The sequence below is a fragment of the Haliaeetus leucocephalus genome, unplaced genomic scaffold (assembly GCF_000737465.1).
Source record: "Haliaeetus leucocephalus isolate CR32 unplaced genomic scaffold, Haliaeetus_leucocephalus-4.0 Scaffold587, whole genome shotgun sequence".
NCBI lineage: Eukaryota > Metazoa > Chordata > Aves > Accipitriformes > Accipitridae > Haliaeetus > Haliaeetus leucocephalus.
The window spans coordinates 3,870,529-3,889,074 of record NW_010973023.1 but is presented as its reverse complement, the minus strand read 5'-3'; the positions used below and the strand labels follow the sequence as shown (position 1 = coordinate 3,889,074).

General features: G+C 36.1%; 1 protein-coding gene across 1 annotated transcript in view; it reads right to left on the bottom strand.

Moving 5' to 3' along the window:
- Positions 1-18,287, bottom strand: part of ZNF407 (zinc finger protein 407) — a 321,826-nt gene extending 303,539 nt beyond the window's left edge. The window contains exons 1-2 of the mRNA XM_010577929.1: positions 13,466-18,287; positions 7,505-7,619 (exon numbers count right to left, since the gene is read on the bottom strand). Coding sequence (XP_010576231.1) covers positions 7,505-7,619; positions 13,466-18,257 — 4,907 coding nt within the window. The 5' untranslated portion in view covers positions 18,258-18,287. The remainder of the gene's footprint in view (positions 1-7,504; positions 7,620-13,465) is intronic.
- Between the last annotated feature and the right edge of the window lie 259 nt (positions 18,288-18,546).

The following is an 18,546-nucleotide window of genomic DNA, read 5'->3' as shown; positions in this document are numbered from 1 at the left end:
AGGGATGGCAACCCAGTTTCTTCTGCTGCTGCCATCAGTTGTTTTTAAGCCTGTTCTATTCAAAACACCTACCCCGTTGCTGGGACAGCTGACAATCACGTCACAGTTCAAAAGATTTGTGACATATATTTACCTTGGCTTTAGCCCATAAAGAGAGATTTTGCTTTCTCTCTCCATCTGTATTGAGTGTAACTACTATAATCTGTCTGGCTAATGGGAGTGTGAATTACAGTAAGAAAAACAGGATGAAAGACAACACACCACAGCCAGAAAGACTAAAATGAAATCAGAAGCCGGTCAGCTCTTCCGATTGCTACCATTTAGATTTGTTGATACCTGAAACACGAATGTACCGAGACACAAATTTTCTAGAGAAACCAGTTCTACCCTAGTAAACTAATCGCTGAGTCTCCAGAAGGTGCCCAGGGTTGTAATAAACACAGTAAGTAAGATTAGTTGTCCTGAAGTGCTTAAAATCTATAGGCTTGATTCTGCTTGTACTAAACCCAGTAAACACAATTTCCAGTCATTACAGTGCAAACAGGAGGAGAAATCACTGGAAAGAAAAACAAAGTTAAGGTTTTTAAACAGGCAATTTAAACGTGAAAGAAGATGTGGATGCACTGCACGCCGCAACCTCTGAGATTCTGGGGTGTTTCAACGAATTGAGCAGTAACAGCTGAAGGAGCTACGTTATGGTAATGCATTTGATGCAAGTAAAACTGGACATGACAAAACCAGTCACCCCAACAGATTGATTCAGCAGCCAATTCTTATAGATCAAATTTGGCTGAAATCAAGGGCATTCCAACAACTTGCAGTTAAAGGTATAAAACACAGAGTCTATTTTCTCCCTTTTGGGGTAACATCCCGCTTCTTTTACCAAACCCTGGAGTACTAGGGAAGAGATATTAATTGATAAAGATTAGGCTCAGTTATTTATCCTCTAAATTTTAAAGTAAAGTTACTAAAAGCACCGAGGAAAACCACAGCTGAATCAGGAGCTTGATGCAATCCCTACGCATAAATGATTAAAACCAAAAATGAAGCACATGTAAACCTTCTGAATTCTGGATAGAAATCCAAACCATGCCAACTTAAGCCTATCAACAAAACAACCCAGCCAAAATTTTAATCAAGCAATTCTCTCTCCCTGTCAGTACCAACCACCCGCACCGACAACTCTCAGGCTCCCTTCTTCGCATGGTAACCAAAACCCAGTCCACTTTTTTGCCATCTCTTTCTGCCAACAGACGGCAATTTTTAACAATTACCTTTGTCAACGCTTAGGCCAATCCTTCCGAGCCATGGATTGTAAGGACGGAAGTCTCTTTTTCAGCAGGTATACTGAATTTTAGGACTGCCGCTTGCCTTAGCACTACCCCGATTTTTGCACCCTCAACCTGTTTCCCATTAGTCACAACTCCTGCCTTCTCAGGTAGGGCTCAAACCCTCCCTGCGCCGCCACGGCCGGCGCTTGCTCTCGGAGGACGCGTTCAAAGCAAGGTGCCTACGGCCCAACAGAAACGCACACATCCTGGACGTCAGAGCAACCCACAGTAAAGTAAAAAAATCAAAAATGCATGTCTGTAAAAGCACTAGTTACACGTCCCGCACATATCGTAGTCACACCGCTGTGCATCGTGATCATTACGATTTGGAAGTGCATTGAATTGGACTGCATACAGCACATACAAAAAATATGTCCTTTATATACCTTGTCTCATCAGCAAGTACAACTAAATCATTATTATAATCCAATTTAGCATACAAATTGCTAAAAACACATTTTATTAAGTCAGAAAGTGGGTCTTGACTTTTCTGTATCAATTGTAATACCAGTCTCAACCAGAAGAGTCCTTCCTCCGCCTGTACCCGAGTCTCCCACTCACTCGCTTTAACTCCAGCCAACTCCGTGGCAGACATCCAGGCCAGGAGAGTCTCGCACAACGTCCCGTAGGATCCGTACCAGTTGTTTAAAGATGCTGGGAGCCTTTCTGAATAAAAGTAAATTGCTTCCATTTCAAGTAGTTTTCTTAAATAGTCAAAATAGAGACTATGTACTGAAGGTCATGTTCGCAAATCTAATAAAATGATAGATAACTGAACAAAAATTGGCAAGATAATATAACACATATGTTACCTTGCTCCATATATTTTTCTAGGATTTTCTCATTAATTTGTTTAAAAGTGTGTGCAAGTTTGGAAAGCTGTTACGTAAGTTCACCTCATTTTTCTTTACTAAAGTAAACGTAGACACAAGTGTGTGATAGGACCAAACAGCAAAATGCAGACAGAGAAACTCCAAATAGCTGCATCTGGAACAGTCGTTTCACATGCATTTATCTCTGATCTAAACAGCTGAACCAAATACATATTTTTTGTTTGGACACATTGGTAGGTATGATGTGTGTAATTAATTGTTCATTCAAAAATGCAATTTCATGATGCATTTCATGATTTAGGTATACAACAGTTTTAGTTCTCTGAGCTGACTAAAAATAGTGATTTTAATTTATTCCTGCTGCCTACAATTACCCACAACCATGTATTTTTAAATATTTCCAGCCTATAAAAATTACTAATTTTTGCTACTTGTGTTTATCTGCATTTAGACTTTGATTTGGATAAATTAAGCTCTCAAGTGTTCCTTGCTTTATGAAACTCTGCATGTTGTACACTTCAACACAAATAAATGACTTCTACCATTAGAGGTTTAAATAATGTAATGTATTTCATGCTCAGCCTGAAGCTGGATTCCAATGAAGTTGCTAATGCACGTAATGATTAAGTGTAACTCAAATACTAACTGTGTTGTTGAAAACATGACAGGCAATAATTTGGTCTATTATATTCTGCCATTTAATTGCCTAGTACAGACATTCTCTGACACGTTATGAAGCAATGATTTACAATTATTCAAGCTGCAAAGGTCAGAAAGTGACATTATAATCATCTACACAGAGATCCCTTCTAATGCACAAAAACTAGGTAATACCACACAAAAATAGTTTTACTAGGGTAGCAACTTTCTATTTAAGATTTCCCAAACTGCACAACTACAAATAATTAATTTACATTACAGTACATTAAGGCATCCTTGAAAATATAATGTTTTTCCTGCTCCTACCAATAAATTTATGAATAAGTCTTTTTTGCTTGCTAAAAGCAATCTTAAGAGTATGCTTTCACTAAAAGTAGCCTGACATTAACAGTAATCAGTTAAAAAAAAAAAATCTGAAAATCTAAAAGAATTTTTAGAACACAACACACAGGAGTTCAGCCAATTTTTTTGAAGCAGCTGGTCAAAGCACATTCTTATCTATAAAGTACGAAGATCTATTAGCCACTATACTCAATATAGGCGAATATTTTTTTTTAGACATTCTCAAAGCAACCACTGTCATTAAAACACTGAACTTTATACAGATTAAGATCTCTGAACTATTCTTAGCATTAACAACAGCAGCAAAAGTCAAGTTATTTCCATGCTTAGGACACTGTAACTCCTCAAAGATGGTTAAATGGGGCTTTAAAAAATAACCAAATTTAGCAAAACAGTTACTTAGCAGAACATCTTATAGCATCTCCAGAATTAATTGGGAAAAGGAGTTTCAAAGCAAACCAAGAAAAGCAGAAAGTAAAAAAGATTAATACCTCCATCAATCCACCAAAAGACCAAAACAAAGCAAAAAAAACCACCAACAACAACAAAAAAAAACACAAGAAAGAACTACTCCAGCAAAATACAGAAAAAACCCAACCTATTCCACCCCCCCTCCAAATTCCTTTGTGTATACAAATACTTATTTTTGTTCCTTAAAACACTTGACTGCTATATATGGAATAAACATCATAAAGACACTGCTACAAATGTCCTTTCAATTTTTAGGAAGGTAGCAAAAAATGTTTATGTGCATCTTTTAAACACTGAAAATTTTCCTAAAAATCCAAACCTACCTTATACCCATCTTCCTCAGTAGATTTTTAAGAAGTTGTAAAGGAAAGAAAAAAAAGAAAGAAGCAGCCACTCTTACTTGAAACATGTAACTACATCCCCAAAAATTCTGTTTCTGAAAGCAAAGGCAAAAAAAAAGGCAAAGGAATAGTAGATGCATTTTTTAAATCAAACATTGCCTATAAATTCTGTTCAAAAACTCAAGTGCAGAACAATGCATTTTTCATGTTCTACCTGAGGCATAAAATTTGAAAAGTGCATGATAAGCCTTTTCACTGCATTTCACCAGGCAAATGAAACAAAAATTTTAAATGCTGGGCAACCAAGATTTGCTCATCTAACCCAGGGTATCAGCCAATTTCAGAGCCAGACTTTCAAAAATTAAATTCAAATATGCAGCAGTTTGCTACCCGCAGAAAATAGATACTATCTCTGAAATAATGGGATATATTTTACAGCCATGGGTATGGAAAAGAAAACAATTAACACACATCTGCAATAAGGAAATGAGTAGCAGACGGTTTATTCCAAATGTTAAAACATTAGCGGTGTCCAATTTCTGTGTCATGTAGTTTCTGCTGTGCAGCTGAAGAAAAACAAACCCTGAACTTCAATTAAAAAAAAATAAAACAACACAGCAAAATTACTGCCTTTTTCAACATCTAAGTGAATTATATATTGTGTACTTTGTATCGTGTAAATATAAGGATCATTTGGAAAATTGAGACACAGCAAACCCTTCCTAAAACAACACCACAGATAGAGCTTTTTGCCTTTTTTTAAAGAAAAAAATTTCCAGAGAATTTTTCTCTAAAAAAGACAAAAAAAAAAAAAAGGTGGTATTTTGAGATCACACTACACCACAATGTTGCACTGACATTTCACCTTTAGAAAGTGCCCAAGCAGATTCAAAAGCTTTTGAAACACAATTTATCCTCGCAACTAGCAGAGGGCTTATTACTATGAATCTAAAAGTCAGAGGATAGAATATTAACTACTATAGAAAAGAAAACATAGTGCAGGACCTTCTGTTTGTGACAAAATTACGGAGTTAATGTTCCTGAAAGATCACTTCACCTTTTAAAGCATGATTTTTAAAAAGGTAAAATTTATAGCAATTAAAGCTAATGAAGAAATGCAGCATGAGCTGCTTATGTTCAGGAACTAATAGGTCCACTGAGCATTTCTAAGATTATTTAGCCATCAATGATAATGAATTGACATTGTCAGTGGTGCTAATGTACCAATGCTCTATAGTGCCACTAATCCGATAGCCAATCGTAGCAATTTTATTTTTTTTTATGTTGCTACTTTATTTTTTTAACTTACACACTATCCAATCCTTTCAATTAAAATAGCAGAAATACAGCACAGGCTATTACACTTTCTTCTGTTCTTCCACATTTAGGAATGGCACATTCATTATTTGGACTATGGTTCAAACTGCTCTGGTCATTCCTCCTTCTTCAAATCCTGCTCAATTCTTCAGGACTGTTAGCTACAGTACAAAAATGTCTTTTCCAATTAAATCAGTGTTAATATATAATTCTTAAAACACATTTTTGGTGCACATTAAGTGAAACGTGATGATTATTTATACAGGTATACAAATAAGATTTTTGTAAGCACAGGGTATTGTGGTATATGTCTCTTCAGCTGATTGTTTTGTCATATCTAAATAGGACAGCTTCACGTTGTTGATGAAAACTAGCAATACAATACTACACTAAAATGCAAAATGAGTACCTGCTTGGCTACCAGGTATGACATGCCAGCAACATACAGGAAGCAGTCAGCTTAGCAAAGTGACTAACATTTAAGTCCACAGGTTAAATCATTCATACATGTTTTGCTCTCTTGCATAACTGTCGTGAATTGCAACCAAGAGTTGTGTAATTTCTGAGACAGATTCTAAGAATGTGTCAATCCTGAAGGAAAGGAATGAGCTTTTGAAAAAAATGAGGTACTGTGCCAAATACCAATAATTTTAATTTTCTCTTTATAAAAGATACAGTATTAGCTATTTTGAGATTTTTTTACTTTTACAATAACACAGTTAAATGATATGATGATTTTTCAGTTTTAAGTTAAAAGGGAACTGAATAAAGAACCATTGTCAAGTTTGTTGACAACTTCTAAAGAACAGAGCTTAGCCTTAGCTAAACAGTTTTGTGGATCTGTAGTTGTTAACTATCTTCCATGCCAAATTCTTGGCAATTCATATAGCAGGGATAGTAAATAAGATTTTTCAAACAATAGAAAATAGCCTACCACGCATAATGTTCTTTTTAAACATGCTGCAAAATAAAGAGTAGCACAAGTTATTCTACTACTGATATTCAGTGGACTTACGAATTAGGCTCATACATTTTTATTTCTTGTTTCAAGAAGTCAGCAATTAATTTTCTTAAGTGAGTAAAAACATCCAAAGTATCTCATAATGCTGCATGCAAAATTATTTGAAAAACAGAAAGATGAATCAGTGAAAATCACTCAGCTGCATCTTCAGCTGAAGAATCACTTGTGCTTTAAAATGTGTAACTCACTTTGTCCTGCAGTAGATTGGTATACTAAGGCTAAAAAAAACCCTCCTGCTGAATATTATCCCCAACATCACACCACACCATTCATGTGTGCACTGCATCATCTAATTGAACCTGTGCTGTTCTACACATTAGCCATAAGACTGCTATAGCAGGTTACATAGGTTTGAGTAAAATGTTTTTATATGATGCATATATTAGTTAATTTCTCCAGCATAATAACATTAAAATATATTTTTAATCAGAACTAGGGTATTAAAATCCAACTTTGAATGTCCTATGATGTACCATATATGCCATGGCATTTTAAAACCTTTTAAACATTTCTGCTAAATTAATTAGTTTTGCATTAAGGAGTCTCAATGCCTCCTATTAAATGCAACACATTTGAAGGACAATTAAACATTATGAACGATCCTTCTGAGGAAATAACGATTAAGTAAAAAAGAAAAACAAGATTTTTGGGGGGTAACAAACAAGAACACAAGCATACATAAAAGACTTCAATTTATTTTTAAAGTCTTATGCCTGCAATATTTTAGATCCGTTTGTTTGAAAAATCAGTCTTCTGTTTTGTTTTCGTAAAGAATGAAAACCCTAATGGAGTCCAGAAATCTGTTAATGGTACTAAAATTATAACAGTATAGCAAAAGAAAAAAACCCACACAGTAAAGTCTATATTATATATTTTTTATGTCTTTAAATGGAATTTACAGTTCTCCCTGGCAATGTGAATGAACATCCTATAATTTAGTCAATTTACAGATTACAGGTTCAAATTGACCTTGTAGCCCATAAAATTGCTCATCTTCAGTGCAGGATTAGAAGTGGGAAAAGAATGTCATAACTGTATTTAAGGAATTTACCATAACAATGGAAAGGAGGATATGCATGCATAATTTTAGCCACTCTTGCTCACATCACAGTTTTCAATTCTGAAACAATGCATATCCTGCACTCTTCTCCTGGTTAACCATGGTGGAGACTGTTTCAATTTACTCACCCACAGACATGACACTTGTATTCCCTCATCCCAAGGTGCCTCTTGACATGGTTTCTGGCATCTCCGAGCTGAGCTGTTGCAAAGTGGCATATCTTGCACTTGAATGGCTTTGATCCTAAGTAAAATTTAGCATAAGATATGAGTTGAATTAGAATAATATATCACCCACCGTTAAAGAAATAAAAAATCCTGGGAAAAAATAACCTTTAAAAAAGCCTATCCCACATTTAACCTGTTTGAGATTTTTGTTTAACAAAAAAAAAGTATCTATCTCGTACATAAATTTATACTCCCAGGACACAGACGGTACATACTGTACATTACTCATTAAAGTTTCCTTAAGTTCAAGATCATGGAAACTACTCTCTTAACTTTTAATAACAATTTATTCTTTTTTTATTATTATTAAAAAAACCCACAAGATATTAAAATGAGAAGACAACATAGTAGGTAGATAACCTTGCAACAAGATGGCAAAAGTTGTTCTACACCTTTCCCCACTTCCAAATGCTGAAACTCAGGTAATCATCTTAAAGTGGCTTGATACTGGTGTAAACTGCAAAATGTACTTGTTTTTTAAGCAAATATATTTAAAGCAAAGTAATTTTACAAGTCTCCTGACTTTGAATAGATTTCACATTAGCATTGGTATTTCAGATTTGTTCTGTCACACAGAGAAAATGATTCATCACCTAGCTATTGTAATGACATGCAATGTATGAATATACAGTGGATAAAATATTATGCCTTTATGACTGTTTTATGGTCAAGAATTTATGATTATTCTGCAAACCAGAAGTATTGACATTTTGGCTATTATTTATTTCAAGAACAAACTTTAATATTAAATGTCTACTGCAGACCAAAGAACTCTGAAATTATTTCTCCAAGGAAGAAGTACCAGCCTATTTCTTGTATCACACCAGTTCAGCAAAAAGTCAAATTATTTGTCTATCTTAATTAACAGTGATCCTCTCTCAAGGAAGGAAAAACTATTTTTTTTACTGAAATAGTTAAATTGGGCACATGTCAGTCCCCATGTTACTACATAGCAACATCATTCTAAAGCATGCTGTAGCACTTTCCAATTTTCTGACCACTAAACCCCTAAATCAGTAAATCAAAATCATAGAACTGCAGTTAAAAGTAAGTACAATATGGTTACAGAGTCTCCATATTATGTCTAGTATATGTTTTGTGAAGTACTTCTTCCAATACAGTTAAGCATAATATGAAATATGTGATCTTTAATAAATACACATAAAGAGCTCTGATAAGAAAAATGTTGCACTGTATCACACTTGATCAATGAACCTTTTTTCTTTGCCCTTGAAAACAGAGTATCCTCCAAGAATCCGTTGGTGAAATTGAGGATCTTAGTAAAAATTTTTAGAGTCTTAAATTTCAATTTAATTCCCAAAAGCTGACGAAAAATGAAGCATTTAATTTTAATCTTCTAACTGAAATAAAAAAGTCAACAGTATTAAGCACGGGCAGACAAGGTTGAATATTTCACAGTTCAATGACAATGAAGCCAGATCTCTTAATACTTCCATTTCTACTGTTGGAAGTAGATGTAAAATATATTTAGCACCTGAATGGTTATATCTAGTCAGCTTTATATGTTTAAATATCAAAAGCAGGTTGAGACTGCAGCTAACAGCAATCACGTTCAATCAATCACTGAAAAAAACCAGTTTATTTAAATGATCCTGAAAAAACTAAATTAATCATTAATTTGGTGACATTTCAAATCAACACTGCATTCTATAAAGAGACCCATGCAAATAAAAAAAGGCCTATCTTTGCATTAAATAAAAGAGTATTAAAAGTTGATGTTTTAACTTATGATCTTAAAGACTAATTGCACAATTAATAACATCAACACCACAGCTGGAGAGGATTTTTTTAAATCTATTGGTGTTTATACTGCTCTTTTTTGTCAAAGAATTCAAATACCATGTGGATTCAATCCTATGTTCCCTTAGTTTCTCTCCTACTGATTAAATTGTAAATTCGTTCCTCATTCTGTTACTGCAGGTGTCCCACAGGGCTTCCATACAAGACCTTTGCTGTTTTCCATTTACATGACTCCTTTGTGAAGAACTCGAGTTCAGACCAATCATAGCTACAGTGTGCTGACAATACAGAAATGTATTATTCTGTTGACTGCTCTCATCCAAAAATCACTGAGGCCTTGAGGTTTTTTTATTTATTTCTCAGATCCAGAGCTGAATATCTGTTAACATCTCCATTTAAACTCCATGGAAATTCAAGTGCTGGCAGGCTCCAGTCAGTACTTACCACCTGAAACAAAAGCAGCGCATCTCCCTTTTAGGTTGCTGGTGCCAAATTTGTTCCAGTATGTTCTTGGATGGAACGACTCAAAATTTTATACTTAAGATGAAGACATTACACTAAAAGTTAAACTAATGGGGAAAAAAATCTGTATTTACCATAAGGCTATCTGAAACAATGTTGAAGCAATTAACCATTTCTTAGCCATACTTGCATTATCACAAACTTTAATGGTTCTCATATGCTGTGTTAAATGTGATACTATTGGATTCGCACTTGGCTTTTAGTTCACAGAAAAATGAGAAAAATACTTTCAATATAGCATCTTTGCAACAAAATTACTTTTTTTTAAAAAAAAAAGCCACAGAATTACTTTACCCACAAGTTAAGGCATGGAAACCAAGTGTACATTTTCTGATGGTAGCAGTAAACAATAAGGGTCTTAACAAGAGAATGGGGAAAAAACCAAAACAAAACAACAAATTGAAAATAGACTAAATTTAAGAGTTCGGGTCAGACAGACAAAAACCATGCTCCTGTTTCACAAAAAAAGACTGGAGGTCATAGTCCTTATTTTACATTAAGACAACGGAGGCCCAAAACTATAAAAAAATTAACTGTCTCAGCTTTAAGCCGGCCAAAGGCAACACCATCTGCACCTGCAGGCATAGCTGTGTCCCTAGCTCAGGCCTAATGCAAAGTGAGCAGAGCCACATGAAACATCACCGTACCATCTCCTCCTACGTTTAGGACGTGGGGAGTAAGATACCACACTTACACTGAGCAAATCTTCCATTAACTGAGAAATCTGATGAGAAGCGAAACAAAGATGATGTGGTTGCAGGTGATTTTTTTGTCAGATGTTGATTGTTAATTAAGTTTATGGGACCTCCATCAACTGCGAACTAAAAAGTCTTCCACCTCTACTACTCCTTTTATTTTTCTTTACACTTCCTCATTTTCACTTGTCAACATGTGATGGACTTACTTGTTATCTCCTCTCTAGCAAAGCTTCCCTTTCATTTGCAATGTGAAAATCTCCTACATTATTTAATGGTATTTTGAAACATTATTTTGCTATTAATGGAAATCATTAGTTGTATCTTTCTAAAACTTTCCCTTCCCCCCTCCCCCCCAACCCTCACCAATTACTCAATTAAAAAAAAGGCAAGGAGTTGGACATGGTTACCCACACATACAAACATATATATGCACACCTGGATGCTGAAGGAAGATTTTTTAAAGAGCACATAATCAGAACAATAAATGTGAAAATGTGCAGCTCTGCTCCTGTTGCGTACCTGGTGTTACCCTGGAACAGACGGGAAGCTAGAAATACTGTACTTTGCCTCACCAATGTTATAAGGCAGTGTGTATACAGTTGGTGGAGTAGGTCAGTTCCCTCTGCCACCACTCCCAATAACCCAAAAATATTTGTTTCTTACTCAACTGCATCTTTGTGATACAGATTGGAAGAAAAGGTTCTATAAGTCACAAAGGAAATCACAACTATGAAAATACAGATTGGAAGAGAAAGCCTTCTTCCCATTAACTATTAATAAAAGTCTCCACATTACTATTTATGTGAATAAGCAAAGCATAAGAAAAGCATTTCATTTAAAGGTGCCGTGAGAAAGAGGGCAGATAAAACTCTATTCTGTAACCCTTCTATACCTCCTCCGCACACACTACCGAAAAATGACTTGCAAAATGAAATGTATTCTTTTACTGCTTTGCGTATTTAGGGCCATTCAAAAGCACAATAAAAATATACTTCATGATAAGACCTACACACAAGATGTTAAAAAGTACACTAACTTTTACTAAATGTTACAATCAATGATGTAACTTATGTAAGTAGGGTTGCTTTGTCATATATTGATAGTTACCTCACTTTCACATCCACATTAACTTGATTTTAAATGCAATTAATACATATAGTCAAGGAAGACTAATGGACTACATTCTGCACTTAACCTGGTGGACATTTTCAAATGGCACAAGTGACCAGTGCAAACCTATTTTGCATTGTAAACGACTAAATAAATCTTAATGGATTAAGAATGATCAGCTATCAACACACAAGGGAAATTAAGTGCTGAAATGCCTACATTGATTATTTTAAATTATTAGCCTTACTCTGTTCTTGAATTTGTATGCTTTTAGTGAGCTTTAACACATTTACAAGACTTATTGACTATAATTACAAGAGAATTCAAGTAATGGACACATCAATTATAAGCAACATGTCTTGACCAGACAGTTGCATAAAGAATTCTAAAGAGAGCTCCATTAGCATCCCCCCTCTTAGTTTTATTCAGTTTTATCTGCCGTAAGAGGGCATATTAAGGGCTTATACAGCTGTTCGGACCATGTGAACACGAGCGTCCCTCTAAAGACTTAATACTGCATTCAAAGTTGGATATTAGCTGAAGCAATAGAGATAACTATGTTATTGACAGGACAGAAGTAATGCTGAAAGTATTAAGTATGTGAGTTATTGGTATACATGAATTCTGCAGTTGTAGTAAAATACTTTGAAAGGTTTGAAATACAATGTCCGTGTTCCCCAAGATTAATTTTAAACTTTGTTGTCCAGTCACGCCCTTGCCTTTTCATAAAAAAAACCTTATGAAACTATTTTAGGATTATGCCAGGAATTACCATTCTTTTATGTTTCTTTTTTCTTACCTTTTTGTTCTCTTCCTTGTAACCATGCACTAAGTTTCAAATACTGCATGAATTTAAACTATAGCTTCCATAATAAGCCATTATTTAAAAGTACAGTAAAATAAACCTTACAGTTTTAATGAAAATATGTTCATTGAAATGTGAATTTATTATTCAAATCCACTCATAAATTCAACCATGGAGACACCACTTGTCTAAGCAGAGCTCAGTGATTTAGAAAAGCTGTCTATTTAAAATAAAGAATGTATGGCAGGTTTATAGAAACATCGCAGTGAATTTTTACATAAATTTAGAACTGCAGCTTATGCATTTTTCTACAAAAATGTTTTTAAATTTTCCACTTAAAATCAAACATAAAAATGAATTGAAAGTGTGATCAGCACAGAAACTAAATCAGATGCTACATCCCTGTGCATCACATCAGCATTACACACTACCTTCCAAAAAGGCTGACCAATTCCAATTCCCCTAAAGTATTTCTACAAAAACCTCTTGCTGCGTCTTATTGGTGTTTATTTAGGAATGATATAATATCAAATGCCTATCCTGAAGCATTATGTAATGCTGAAAGTGTAACTGAATTGAAATCAAATAAACAATTTGGATATTAAACAACTGCAAGGAAGAGGAAGTTAGAAAGAACAGTTAACTGTTCTCTCAAACCACCACTGCTTCATTATATAAATTTAAGAACCAATTAATGGTTACAATTTAGATTAAAGGGAAGGAAATCTCTCTATATGAAACAAAAAGCAGAAGGGTGACTGCACTTAAAATGTTCTTACATTTTCTGCCCTTTGATCACTGTATTTTCATACCCCTTTAGGTAATTTTGAATTTCACTGGGGGCTCATCAGGCGATATGAATGCCAGTTCATAAGAAATGTTAAAGAGATTAACAAGCAGAAAAAGACCAATGGTATAACTCACTCTGTTTGAAAGAGACCACTTGCAAAGAGAGCATTTCCATACCTGTATGGGTACGGATGTGAGCTAGGAAGGCCATGGAATTGCTACTTCTACACATCTTCCCACAATACTTGCAGACGTTGCCTTGGTTCTCTTCCCTCTCCCTGTTTATTTGCTCGGTGTCTTCCACAATGTACTTGTTCACTTCCCGCAACAGCTCTTCGTGCTGCTCTTTGATGTGGAGGAACAAGCTCTGCTCCGAATCGAAGGGCTCCGTGCACTTCACGCACTTAAAGGTAGCACCTCCTTCGGGCAGCTCCTCCACGCTCGCCTGCTCATTTCGCAGGTGCCCGGCACTCGCCAAGTGCTGGTGAAGGTTGCTCTCTGTGTAAAATGATTTTCCACAGAGTAAACAATGAAAATGTTTTTCTTTTGAAGGATGTTTCATGGCTATGTGAACATTTAGTCCGCTCAAACCATCTGCTAGAAAACCACAGTCGTCGCAGCGAATACGTGTCGATTCCCCCAGGGAAATTCCTTCTGACTTCTTCTTTTTCCCACCACTTGGTGAAGGATCTGCTTTCACTGCGAGCTCACTAGCTTTCACTCCACCTGACATCTGTCCTTCAGCAGAATGGTCAGCGGCTTCCCCATCTGCATGGCTTTTTAACCTCACTATAGAAGAATCAAACTTGCCAAAATTTTGCATTGCCTTTCCTTTATCATCAGCACTGAAAACTGTTCCTAAAGCCTCATTACTACTTTCTTGCATGCCCTCAGCTGTTGAGCCATCTGCCTCCCAAACACTGTTATTTATAGTTACTTCTGCTTCATGTTGTGCTTCCATAAGGGCTTCTTCCTCCTCCCCAGTAGGATCCTCTTTGAAACTTCTGTCACCCTCTAAACTATGTATATTTTGTACCATTTCTCCAATGTTTCCAGCAAAATCTGATTGTTCTACTGCACTACTTGTTTCTGGAAGAGTTGGCATAAGTGGGTTATTTTTTTTCAGTGATTTTTTTTTAAGAATGCCTGTGTTTCTACACTCTGCTTCAGGGTTTTCTCTATTTGCTTCCAAGCTTTCCTCACCTTTTCCTGAATTCAAGTTTGTGCTGCTTGATCTATTTTGATTTTCTGCAGTGCAATCATCATCTGAGTTGAGCAGCTCCTGACCATGCCTACTTTTCTGCAACTCACAAGTACCTGTTTCTTTAACTGATACTTCCTTGTCAAGTTTAACAACTTTTTCTTTCTGAGGAGTTTGCTGGAATCCTTCACAAAAAAGGTCATCTTCTCCATTTTTAGCTGTCTCTTCAAGTTCACCTTCTACTGCAGTTTGGGAACTGCCACCTTCAGGCATTCCTGGAGATGCATTTTCATCTATGACAGTACACTCAGTTAAGCTTTTATCCATATGATCACCTTCTGCTGCGTCATTGGCACATTTTGTTTCATCTAAAACAGTTTTTGATTCTCCTGCACTGTGATGATGCTCCTCTTGAGACAAAGCAGTGCCTTCTTTAGTGATATTTGCTGTGTTTGCTTCCTCCCCAGAAGAATACACATAAGATTCTCTTCTAATTTTATGTTTCTCTGTTGCTGCATGCCTAATCATCTCTCTGCGAGTAACAGCATAGTAGTCACAAGCCATGCAGTAGTATTCAAATTGTTTTGTATGTTTTCGCTTCACATGCAGCTCTAAAGAAGAAGAAGAATGAGCAATGAAGCTGCAGTGCACACACTTGTTGTCGTTTGCGCCCACTGCTCTTCTCTGGAAGCAAGGGTCACCATCTTGAGTAACCCTCGCTGGTTCCAGAAATATACGTTGGTTTATATTTAATGGAGTGCTAGTATGCTCCAAATCTGGCAGCCTACTGGCATTTACGACTTTTAGCTCAGCATCTCCTTGCTCAACTTCCTGATTGTCTAAGACAGAATTTTCCAGATCTGATGACTGGCTACCATCCTCAACATGTTCATACAAGGCAGTCAGGGGGCTATTAACCTTCTTGCTCACAGATTCAAAATTACCTCCTTCAGGGCTAACGATGATCTCCGAGTTCTGTTTTCCACATCCTTCTATTTCAACACGACTTTTGTGTTTTTTGGTTGCACAATGGCGTTCCATATCTCCTTTGGTTACAGTATAATAATTGCAAACCTTACACAAATAGCTGTACTGATGACTGTGCTTTCGTCTGATGTGAACAGTCAAATTTGTAACACTGGAGGCCAAAAGACCACAATGGGTACATGTCCTAGAAATAGTGCCTTTGGGTTTCCCCCTTCTGGGTGCATTAGCTAAAACCAGTTCATTTCCACCAATCCTTTGATCAAGTGGAACGAATTCTTTATTTCTTGAGATGTTTTCCACAGAAGAAGATGAAACGTGTATAATTTCTTTATCTAACTCTGTATTCCCACTCCCAGAAATGGAAGGATCCACCACTGTTTTAATACCACCAACACCAACACAAACCTTTTCAATACATTCTTCAAAACGTAGTCCAATGTTGTTTTTCCTGGCATTTTCAAGGTGCTTGCTTCTTTTGATATGCTTCTCCATTCCTTCCTTACTCAGTGAGTAGAGATTACATGCTTTGCAAAGGAAGTGATACTCCTGTGCATGTCGGAGTTTTATGTGCCTTGTAAGAACCGTGGAAGATCTTGTCTTATAAAAACACTTTTTACATTGAAATTGGGTTTTATTCAGAACAGAATGCTTTAGTTCATTTCTATGATTTATGAAAGAAGAGTCTGGAGTTTTTGCTTTCACTGATACTTCCATTTCCTTTGCAAGATTTTGGCTATTGTTTGATACTGAGTCAGCATAAGTTACTACTTGCAAGGTCTGATCGCTGTTACTCAATGGAGTAGCTTGCTGAAATAACGAACCATCATGTTTCTCATTTTTTTGATGATTTATCAGTTCTTCTTCCATTTGAAAAAAAAGAATGCAAGTTGGACAACTATGGGACATATTATGTGCTTCACTCATATGGCTTCGAAGGCTGATCACATTCAAGCTGGTAAATGAACAGAGCTGACAATTAAAGCTACAACCACCCATCTGGTGTTTACTGTCCTGACAGTGTTGCTTCACATCTTCCCTGACTCCGGAGGAATAACTGCACATCTGACAATGAAACTGGATCCTTTTTGTATGAAGCTTTGCAATGTGAATTTCCAAACTTTTTCTGTTCTGAAAAACATGACCACAGTCAACACAAGTATGAAGAACGCCATCATCAGCAGTAAGTTTAACATCAGAATGTTTAGTATCTGTAGCGCTGGAAGAAAGGGTATTTAGCTTATCTTCAGTAAGATCTTGACTTTCTGAAGTAGTATCACAATTACTTTTAGTGTCTGTTTCTAATTCTGTATGTGACATAGGGCTTGAATCACTAGGTTTAAGCTGTGTGCTGGAGATATGCTTCACGTGTACTCTCCGAGTTTCAGATTTGCCTCTCTTACTATTACCCAACAAATTGTACCTTCTTTTAACTTGCCTTTTTAATCTAAAAGACCTACTCTGTCCAAATGAAGACCTTAACAAGACAATGTTTCTTTTATGTTCCGGTCTATCAAATCTCCTTGTCATGTTTAAACAGCTAACTAGCTTTTTGGTAGTTGGAGGGAGTTCTATTTTCTGCAAGATATTTTCTGAGGGTCCTGGTATTTCTAGTTTTTCACTACAGACTTTATCATTTCCTTCTACACTGGAAGAAACCAACGTTTCTTCTGTCACAGTATCTGTTTTTTCAGTGGGAACATTCGAAGATGGTATCATTTCAACAAGTTCAGCGCCATCATTTTGTTTAGACAAGCTTACTTTTGAGCCTTTCAGTGCACTGCAAACACTTAATTCTTTTGTATTAGCAGTTCTTGCCCTTAATTTACGGGTCCCCGGTTTTGCTCTGACATTCCTCTCTTTGGTTGCAGTAGATTGTTGGTTTTTAAAGGATTTTTTTGTCAATATCTGTACAAATCCACCCCGTGCAGCAAGATTTTGGCGTCGAAGGTGCGTCTTGCCAAGGAAATGAGAATTCAGGAGATTTTCCTCAGCACTCTGAAAACCACAAAGATCACAACAAAATATCTTGGATTTTTCATGATCTTGCTTAACATGGTTGTGTAATGTTGAACTACATTCAGCTGTGCAACTACAGTGAGGGCATGTTTGCTCTTCGGATTGTTTAGAGAGGCATTCTTGTTTATGATTTTCCGTATCCGAGCAGGAAGGTAAACCCCGATTACTCATTTTGCCTTTAAGATCTTTGTCTATGTTTCCAACTGTATAGCCAACCCTGATTTCTTCTGAAGAAGATAACTTATCAGGAACAGTAGCTGGCACCTCTTGTGAATGTTTATTTTCCATGTGAATTTTCAATATGGCACCATCAGCACATTTGAAATCACAATATACGCACAGGAAATTTGAATTAAATATGTCATCACTAAGACAACTGGCAACTCCGTCCTTCTTTACAGCTCCAGCTACTGTACTACCTGCTTCTCCAGCTACGACTTTGTGCAATTTCCTTTCACTATCTTCAATGTCTTCTGAAGAACTCCGCTTTCTTTTTCTGGAGACATTTTCAGGTTTGTCTGCTTCAGCAACATCCAGGTTTGGTGACCCTGACAGTGCCCTTTTGTTTGTGCCATTCTCTTTTCTCTTCTTTTCAAGGTCCCTGAACACTTCATCTGGTATCAGCCTTGTTTTCTGCTGAGACAAAGAGTCACATCCAGAATTTTCTCCTGATATATTTCTCTGGGATTCTTCTGTCAACTCAGTTTGTAAACTCTCATCAACATCATCTCTCTTCTTATTTTGCTCCCCATCCATTCTTAACATTGATATTATCAATTGTAGATCATTTGGGTTAGTACCTATAAAACAAAAGAGTTATTATTAGTCTTTCATGCACAACAAAAAGTTAAAAGATTCAAGGCAAAAAAAAAGCAATATAGCAAATTAAATTCATGGCAGGAAGACAGACAACAATGAAAGATATGAGGCTACATTTTCAGCATGGTGTCTAAACTTATGACATCTAATAATCAAACCAACCTCTAGACACTTGGTTACAGAGCTCTCACTGTGATGAGCACCGTGTGACTGAGCACTAGCTTCAATAGTTTTT